General features: G+C 44.8%; 1 protein-coding gene and 1 pseudogene across 12 annotated transcripts in view; one reads left to right on the top strand and one right to left on the bottom strand.

Moving 5' to 3' along the window:
* The window catches only part of cast (calpastatin), a 59,103-nt gene extending 57,452 nt beyond the window's left edge, over positions 1-1,651 (bottom strand). For 9 of the 12 annotated variants that reach the window (XM_056273955.1, XM_056273948.1, XM_056273959.1 and 6 more), the window contains exon 1: positions 1,223-1,651. In XM_056273955.1, the coding sequence (XP_056129930.1) occupies positions 1,223-1,270 (48 nt within the window). In that variant the 5' untranslated portion in view covers positions 1,271-1,651. Of the gene's footprint in view, positions 1-409; positions 707-1,222 lie in introns of those variants that run through there. The other 3 variants (XM_056273949.1, XM_056273944.1, XM_056273957.1) reach the window with 2 other exon arrangements.
* Positions 1,652-8,881: 7,230 nt separating this feature from the next.
* LOC130132105 (ATP-dependent RNA helicase DDX19A-like) overlaps positions 8,882-10,090 on the top strand; it is a 7,478-nt pseudogene continuing 6,269 nt past the window's right edge.

Genomic DNA, 10,090 nt, shown 5'->3' on the forward strand with positions numbered 1-10,090 from the left:
AATACTGCAGTGGGCTATATAAACAATGTACTTTTAACAAAACAGTATCGCATACACATCCTATTTTTAACCTGAAAGACTGGATGTACGTAGGCTGCATGTTCAATTCTACCTCGGTTTTAGGATATGAAAAGAGGCGCACCTTCATAAGTCAACACGTTGTGAGCAAAGCCATTAAGCCACCCATTTAAAGTTTAAACTCCTTTTTGGACGCTAGTTTGTTTGTCCCCCCCCCCCCCTACAGGGCGCACACAAAGCTATCTACACACAGCGGACATGGAACTGGCTTTGCCTAAAACGTGCCTCCCAGGTTTTACGCAGGACTTCGCTGACACGGTCGTTGAAATGAGGAGAGGAGTGGGAAGGAAAGGAAGAAAAGATGCGAGTTATAGCCGTATTAGGTACTCACAAGGCTCGTCCAGTAAGCGGCGTATGCCATTAGGGGGGAATCTGGAGGAGAATCTACAAACTGGCTTCGGTTTCTGTCTCAGCACGAGGATCCAAACTCCGCTCCTTGGGCACGGATTTGACTCCCGTGCGTTGCAGAGCAATGCGCCACTCCCCGTCAAGCTCCAGTAACGCAGACGAAACGAAAGTCCCCACCACCACCGACGCCCAGCCTGCCAAACCGACGAACCGTCGAAGCGATGTGAAAGGAGACAGTTTGCAATCTGTTCTCCCCCCCCCCATCCATCCAACACCTTTACTTTTAAAGGAGAATTTGTGGCTCTTCCGCATTAAAGAACAATCATGCCCCCTCCCCCTCCCCCCCTCCTTCCAAAAGCCACACGGGGCGTTTGGGGGTATTGCTGCAATTCCATTACAAAATTCATTAGTGAACGTAGCCGCTGAAACTTTATCAGTTATTACAGAATCGATCAATCATAACACCTTAAGCGAAATCAAGCATGGAAAACACATTCTTGAAGATGGTCAAGATAGGCTTACTACTATACTTTTTTTTTCTTTTTTTTTTATCATGGATATCACCGACGCTGTGTTGACAGACGCACAGGCGCGCAACATGTTTAACTACTGGGTGGATTCACGACAAGCCTGTTCAGCGGCGCTATTACTGACGGTCGATTCCCCACGGAGACCTGTGATCCCCTGTTGCGCCACAGAAGCCTTGGCATTTGGATCGATAGCGCACCTACTCCTCAGCGTTCTCGCGCAACGGTGCCCCGAGTTTAACTCGGCATGGAGGGGGGGGGGGACTCACCTCTTTTGTCTTTTTGTGATGGCCGTGACTTCTTTTCTTATGCGGCATCTCTCTGCGATTCCGAACAAACAACCGTTTTAAATTCCAAATCACTCCGTTTAGCTCGGGCTGGGATTCTGGGATTCAAACGCGCCAACGCCCCGAACTGGCCCCCTTTTGAGCCAACTGCGATTGCCCCTCCCGTGTGTTTGATTGATTAAACTGGTGCTGTGCCCCAAGCGAAACGCTTAGGTGCGTGTATGGAGACGCAGACGCGTATGAGAAACAAGCGAAACAGGCGTATCATCTTTTTTTTCCTTTTTGTTGTTGTTGTCAGATAGAGCTCAGTGTTACTTCAGCTTAATGAAATACTAATCTCACTGCGAATTGAACGCAGATAAGTGAGTCACAGGGCAAAATGCGCTGTAATGGGCTTGATGAGCGACGTGCTTTCCGCTGTGGCTGTGATACTGTTATGCATCTGCATCTGCGTACGGGCAGACTCTCGGCTCTCTTATCAGGATGCCAACTTTGCCGTCTGGATTGTTCTTGCAATCAAGGCACACGCCCCGCTTTGCTGGGAACAGTTGACTCACCGCCGTCGACAAAACAAATGTTAGGTTTTTCCTCGCAGCCAACGGTTGCCGTTAAACCATGCGGAGCTATACTGCCCCCTGGTGGACGTTAGCGGAACGACCGGACATTGTGGTTACGCCGCAACAATAGCCAATATGATCAGCGAAAGTTCGTGTAATTATGGAAACGCCGCTGCGTCTTCGCTGTCATTATCTCTGTATGGTTTTCCTTCAGTGTGACGTGTGTCCCCGTTTCACAACAAGGCACGCCTTTTAAAGGGTTTAAAGTGGTCGCTAATATTTTTTTTAAAGAAAATATTTGATAAAATTAAATGTAATAAAATATAACGCGTCAATGAATGAGTTATCAACTTTATATGTAAGTAACTCCTTCAATATGTCAGAAATCAGTAATATTTTATAACGCATTAGTAAAAACAACTTTCAGGGTTGCCAGATCCCATATTTTATCAATATGAGACAGTCTCCATGCATTCTTTGTGAATGGCGTACAAATTACACACCTGCTATGCTTACACAAAAGACACTTTTTCACACAGCCGTGACAGCAACTAGAGTTACAGTGGTTCAGTTTAGGGTTAATGGTTACTGAGGCTGTTATACAACAGTTCCGCTAACTTCATCTCACTACATGCTTTCCAAGAAAATGTCTATGGAGACTCACCCCACATGGGCCCACAACCTGGCAACGCAAATGCCTTATAAAATCTCATTACTGATTTATAATACATTAATGAGCGCGTTATTGACCACAAATAAAGTAATTATCAACCTTTCATAAAGTAAAGTGCTACCGTCCTATGAACTAGATCAGCTGATCATTAAAGGCATTTTGCATGGTCTTTTTTGTCCTCTGCTTTGGACAAAAACACAATTAAATCACATTATGCTTTCACTTTATTATACTAATGAGTGACGTTAAAAGAGACACATAAAAAAAGAGAGCTTGAAATACTGCGGGTTGTTTTGTTCATCATCTGTCCACACTGTCACTGATGCAGATATCTTGCAACTGATCGGCCCTCTTCACTCTAACCGAGAGGGTTGGGCCACATCATCCCCTCTCTGCCTCTTACAGGAACCCCCTGAGGCTCCAGAACGCCAAACAGTGCACTCATAGGTGGGTGGTGGGTGGGGGTCTCTCTCTCTCTCTCTCTCTCTCTCTCTCTCTCTCTGTCTGTCTGGGCTGGGAGGAAGGGAGTTTTGGAATGTGAGCCACAAATGTTGTTGCCACGTTCTTTGTAAATTTGAAATTGTTAAATAAAGTTAAAAAAAACTTTGGTGAACTCAGCAGCCTCAACCTAAACTGAAGAAGTGTGTGTGGTTGAGCCCACTTGGCATCACAGCCTGCACCGCCCACGTTCAACAAGACAAGATACGACTTTTGCCTTGGCAGGAGATGGTCATTTGCCTCCATTCATTCATGTTTGACCGTAGCCTTAAACTGCCATTGTCTCCATTTTCTTTTGGGTCTGATGTGATGAAGTCCCCTTGTGTCTCACTGTCCCACACAATCTTTTAAATCAGGGTCTCAACTTTTACCTCTGGCCTTCCACAAGTGTGTGTGTGTGTGTGTGTGTGTGTGTGTGTGTGTGTGTGTGTGTGTGTGTGTGTGTGTGTGTGTGTGTGTGTGTGTGTGTGTGTGTGTGTGTGTGTGTGTGCGTGCGTGCGTGCGTGTGTGCGTGTGTGTGTGGTGTGTGTATAAACCCTGTCTTTCAGGCAGTAAGCCCCCAGTAAGGTCTCTGCGTTGTGTTAGGTCAGTGGCTCCCAACTTTTTTTGAGTACTGTACCCCCAAAGCATTTCAAGCCAACCTAAAGTACCCCCTACTACACAGTCAAGTGTGGCGATCACCAGGATATATCATTAATGTATATAATTTCTATATACATGTACAGTATTTTATTTAGTCTATATATCATTAATATAATTATACCTTTTTATAAAAAAAACAAGACTCAATCTCCCCAATTAATGTGGCACTTTAATCATATTCAACTAATCATATTACTTATAATAGCCATTGTTTATAGACTTTAAAAAAGTAAGGCTCAAACTCACCGATTAATGTCACACTCAGTGGGACACTTGAGCCTGTTTCTCACTCATCAGTTTTGTGAGTCTGGGGGAGATTGTCGCAACAGCTGTGACCAGGTTATTCTCCAAGTTGAGCCTGTTCCTGTGTTTACTTTTGACGTGGGTCATGGCGGAGAATGTCACCTCACACAGGTATGTGGATCCAAAGGGCAACAGTTCATTCAGAGCATGTTTCCCCAATTCAGGATACTCCTTCTCCACAACACAGCAGAACTGCATCAGTTGTGTGCTTGAGTACCTCATCCTCATGCTCCTATCCGAGGACACAGCTATGAGGTTTTCTTGCAGTCTGTCGGGAATGCTGCTGTTAATGTGCGTCACAAATGGATTACGCACCCAGCCCAGTTTGGAAGACTTACTTACAATATCAGGGAAGTAGGAGTTGAACTCATTCTTGAGCTTGGATAAACGTGTGTGTACTATTTTCATAATTGTAGCTCTGTCACATTCACCAGTGGCAATGTGTCCAGCTGCAGGAAACAACCTGGATCCCCATCTTCACAGTTGCTCTGCCAGAATCCACATACTTTGTCACAGGGGCGTGGCCACGGCCCACATTGGTCAGAACACGGCCCCCCCGCCCCCGCCCCCTTCCCTGTCCCGAGTGGGTTAAAAAAAAACGCCTGCACAGAAACAGTCAAATGGAAGCTGAAATACGTGTATTATTATTATTAGCCTATTATTATTAAGTTAAAAGGGCTATCATAATCTTCGAAAGTAGTTTTAAAATAGTAGTTTTGACAAGTGCCACCCTAATTAAATGGCTGGCCCCAGCTGCCCCCCCCCCAGTAAAGTCCTGGCTACGCCCCTGCGTTTGTCATACAAGCTGAGACCATGTATGAATTACCTTGAAGAGAGAGATTCAGCTGGTCGAGTTTGCTGAAAATATCGGAGGAGTATCCCAGCGGAGCTACCCAGTCAGCGTCGTCGAACATAGCCACAAGAGGGTGCGTGTGCTCCGACAGAAATTCCCTCCCTTCATTGCATAGCTCGAACAGCTGCTGCGAGTTAGGCCGACAAGGCCCTGGCCTAGGGCCCAAATTTCCGAGGGGGCCCAAAATTATGGGGGAAATAATGTATTTTTAAAAAATTATTATTATTTTATTAGTAGCATTTTTTTTAACATAACATTTCATATGACACTTACATGCCAAATAAATATATGTGTATCAGTCAGGAATAATTATTATGCCATAAAAAATAACGTAAACGAAGACTCATCTCTTCTGTACTTTCCGTTACTTTGGACAGCTGACCCCAAGTATTTAAACTCTTATGCCTTCGTCACCTCAACTCCTTGCATCCTCACCATTCCATTGTCCTCCCTCTGATACATCCATATAATTTTGTTATCCTGTTTTAATGTTATATCCTTCTCTCACTAAGATGTGTGACTTTTTCTAAATGTACATTTTTTTATTATTTTTTTACGCGGTGATGCTTGTCGGTGGCATCTGGACACTCCTTGGCATCCTCATCTTATCCTTCATATATTTTCTACTACTACTTTCCGCTGCTCCCGTTAGGGGTCGCCGCAGCGGATCATCTGTTTCCATTTCTTCCTGTCTTCTGTGTCTTCCTCTGTCACACCAGCCACCTGCATGTCTTCCCTCACCACATCCATAAACCTCCTCTTTGGCCTTCCTCTTTTCCTCTTCCCTGGCAGCTCCATATTCAGTATCCTTCTCCAAATATACCCAGCATCTCTCCTCCATACATGTCCAAGCTATCTCAATCTTGCCTCTCTTGCTTTGTCTCCAAACCGTCCAACTTGAGCTGTCCCTCTAATATAATCATTCCTAATCCTGTCCTTCCTCACTCCCGATGAAAATCTTAGCATCTTCAACTCTGCCACCTCCAGCTCCACCTCCTGTCTTTTTGTCAGTGCCACTGTCTCCAAACCATATTACATTACATTACAGTCATTTAGCCGACGCTTTTATCCAAAGCGACTTACAATAAGTGCATTTAACGTAGGAAATCAGGAGAACTACTAGTCATCAGAGGCCGTAAGTGCATCTAAACAAGCATCTAAGAGCAAAACCAGTGCTAAAGTAAAAGTGCAAGAATGAGATTTTTTTTAAAATGAGTGAATACAATAAGTGCTAAGAACAAGTAACAGGATAGAAGTTCTTGAAGAGGTGAGTTTTCAGTCTGTGCCGAAAGATGGGCAGCGACTCCGCTGTCCTGACATCAGTGGGGAGTTCATTCCACCACTGTGGGGCCAGGACAGAAAAGAGCCGTGACCGGGTTGATCGGCAGCAGGGCCTCTGAGCGATGGGGCAACCAGGCGTCCTGAGGCAGCAGAGCGAAGTGGTCGGGCGGGGGTGTAGGGCTTGACCATGGCCTGGAGATAGGAAGGAGTTGTTCCTTTCACTGCCCTGTAGGCTAGCACCAGAGTCTTAAACTGGATGCAAGCAGCTACTGGGAGCCAGTGTAGGGACATGAGAAGGGGAGTTGTGTGGGAGAACTTAGGGCGGTTGAACACCAGACGAGCTGCAGCTTTCTGAACAAGCTCAAGAGGTCTGATGGCCAATGCCGGGGTGCCAGCGAGGAGGGAGTTGCCGTAGTCCAGCTGGGAGATGACCAGAGCCTGGATGAGCACCTGTGCCATCTCGTCGGTGAGTAATGGATGAATTCTCCTGGTGTTATAAAGGAGAAATCTGCAGGAGCGAGCAACCAATGCAACGTTTTCAGCAAACGACAGTTGGTCGTCCAGGATCACACCCAGATTCCTCACAGTCCGAGTTGGCGTCACCACGGTGTTGTCAATGGTGATGGCCAGGTCTTGGTGCTGGCAACCTTTCCCCGGGAGGAATATCAGCTCTGTCTTGTCCAGACTGAGCTTCAGGTGGTGTGTCGCCATCCACTCTGAGATGTCAGTCATGCACGCAGCAATGTGTGTCTCTACTTGTGTGTCAGAGGGAGGAAAGGACAAGATCAGCTGGGTGTCATCGGCATAACAATGGTAAGAGAAGTCATGCGAGCGAATAACAGAACCCAGGGATGTCGTGTACAGGGAGAAAAGGAGAGGACCCAGAACCGAACCCTGTGAAATGCCTGTAGTCAGTCTGCGAGGTTCCAACACAGATCTCCTCCATGTCACCTAGTGTTATATAGCAACCAGGCTGAGTAAAGTGATGGAACAAGTGATTCATTATGACCAGACCTACTGTACCTGGCAGGTTGATTTCAGATAACATCATTCTGATTTGAGACTTTTTAGAGATCTGTAAGCTGGTTGGCCTCAAAGCCAGCATCATATCAATTGATCAAGAAAAAGCTTTTGATCTATAGCTCACATTGAGTGCCTTTGGTTTTTGCCCTGGCTTTATTAACAAAATTAAGGTTCTGTATTGTGACATTCAGAGTGCTGAAAATTAATGGTGGTTTGAGTGCTCCTTTTCAGATGCAAAGGGGAATTAAACAATACTGCGCCCTCTCAGGCATGTTGTATTCCCTAACATTTGAGCCTCTGTTACACAAACTTAGATCTGACCTTCAAGGTATAACTATCCCAGGTTGTAGTGCACCCTTAAAAAACTCAGCCTATGCAGATGGTTTAGTAATTCTGGTGGAAAGTCAGCAGTGTATTGACATGTTGGTTAGGGACTAGGCCTGTCAGATAGCATTTGAAATTCGAATGTACATTCGAATTATGGTAATAATATTCGAATTTGAATATGAAAATATGAAATTCGATTTTTTGTAATATATTTTTTTAATATATTTTTCCCCCTTATTAATATTATTATTATTAATGCACACACGTTTAAATGGAAATAAATGATGGTTTCGTGAAACGTATTTTATGAAAATAAGCATAGCCTACATCCGTAGTAAAACCGGAAATTAAAAAGCTCTTGTCAGTTCCCACGCCGAGCGGGCGGGCTCATAGAACACAGGAAATGGCTGAATCCGAGAAGAACGTTGGCTGTGACCCAAGCGCTAGCACTAGCACTAGCACATCTCCTGCGAGAGTCATTCATACTCCACAACATCTGAGAAGTTACGTATGGAAATTCTTTGGGTTTTGGGCTGTTAATGGGAAAATCGAAGAGAGAACCTGTGACAAAGTTGTTTGCAAAATATGCAAGACAGAACTGTCCTACCGCACCACCGGAAAATATCCACACCTCGGGAAGATGGCTCAGAGATACCTCGCCGTGCCAGGGACATCCGTGCGCTCTGAGCGTGTCTTTTCTGATGCGGGAAACATAGTCACCAAAAAAAGGAGCGCTCTCGAGTCTGAACACGTGGACGCTTTGGTTTTTCTCGCAAACCACTATTAGCACAACTTCTTATACTACTACAGTGAGTAGGACTCTTGATTTTATTTTTTTAAGCCCCGTGGGTCATGGATAATTTACTATGCCTATGTTACTTACGGTAAATTCGTTAACACCATCTGGCCTTTTCCTAGTCAGATTTATTTTACTTGTATGTTACTTAGAGTAGGCCCTAGTTAACATCATCTGGCCTTTTCCTAGTCAGATTTATTTTATGTTTAGGGGTGCTCAACAACAGTTTTTGGACTAATATGTGCGGACAATGTGCTGGAGTTGTATGTTGTCATAAATATGCTGTTAATAAAAACACGGGCTACAATAGACTTACTCTCTCTGTATTGATTTTTGGGGGTGATATGCAAATTCAAGGTATTCGAATGCCATTCGAACCTCAGTGTGTAATATTCGTTATTCGTTCGAGGCCTATTTTTGGCATTCGTTCACAGCTCTATTAGGGACATCATCCAGTTTGCCTTGATATCTTCAGCCAAAGTTAATTGGATCAAAAGCAAAGCTGTCTGTGTTGGGGGTATACTGGAGAAAAAGCTCAGTTTGCCTGGGGGGTTGATTTGGAAGGTGGGGGGGTATGAAATATTTAGGAGGGTTTCTAGGTGATCAGTCTGTTGTTCTTAAAAACTGGGAAAATGTTCTTGAAGAGGCCAAAGGTTGGTTGGCAAAGTGGAAGTGAATTTTAACCAAGATGTTCTACAGAGGTCGAGTCCTGATCACCAACAACTTGATATCATCAATTTTATGGCATCACCTGTCAGTTGCTGACCCCCCACCAGATCTGCTGTCCAAAATTCAGGCTCTTCTTGTCAACTTCTTCTGGGACAAACTTCACAGGGTGCCTCAGAGTATGCTGTATCTGCCAAGGGTTGAAGGAGAGCAGGGCCTGTTCCACCTGAGCAGCAGGGGGGCTACCTTCTGTTTCCAGTTCCTACAAAGGTTTCTGTACGGTCCTACTGAGTTAGTGTGGAGGTCACTGGTTTGCATCATTCTGAGTCAGCTAGGTGGACTGGGACTGAACAGATTTTTGGTTTTGATGGACTTAAAACAGCTTAACATCAAGGAACTACCTGAATTCTACTGTGGGCTGTTCAAGGTGTGGAATTTGTTAATCAAAGAGAGACTGAGACGACACAATTTTTTGTTTTGGCTGCTCCAGGAACCAATCATACATGGCACCCGTTTCAGTGCAGTCTGTCAAGTGGGGCAAACTCTGCTCAGGCGGTTCTGTGTTGAATGTGGGGACTCTGGGACATGTAGTTCAGCTTGCAGGCCCAAACATGGACAATGCAGCTCCTCTTTTCTCCCGCTTAGAGCTGAGATCAACTTGTGTCATCACTCTGCTGCTTAACAAATGGAGGGAAGCTCTCACAAGTGGTGAGCGGACACTGTTGATTCAGTGTTGTAATGGCTCTGTTAGACCTGATGAGAATGATGTTTTCCCGTCAATGAGCATTTCCTCATATTTTAAGGACTGCACAGGACCTCTTTTAAAAAATGGGAATTCCTCTGTGTTTTCTTTTAAGGATCCAAATGGAAGTCGGTGTATGAAATGTTTGTTAAAGTTTTGAACAGGGACAAATTAAATGGTTAACCTGACACCATGGAGAGCTCACTTGGGTCTGAGTGACAGTGTTGGACCTGAGTGGAGAGCGCTGTACAAACCACCATTGGTCAAACGAGCTGCAGACCTGCAGTGGAGGGTTTTACATGGTGCCGTGGCTGTTACTGCTTTTGTCTCTGTCATTTGTTCTGATGTTAGCCATGATTGCCCATTTTGTGTGAAACTCTTTTTCATTATTTCATGGAATGTTGTCGACTACTGCCGCTTTTTACAGTGCTGGAAAATGTTTTTGGATTGTTTGGGGAAGTCTTTTCTAAACCCATGTTCATTCTGGGC

Source organism: Lampris incognitus, chromosome 2 (genome assembly GCF_029633865.1).
Source record: "Lampris incognitus isolate fLamInc1 chromosome 2, fLamInc1.hap2, whole genome shotgun sequence".
NCBI classification, from domain to species: Eukaryota; Metazoa; Chordata; class Actinopteri; order Lampriformes; family Lampridae; genus Lampris; species Lampris incognitus.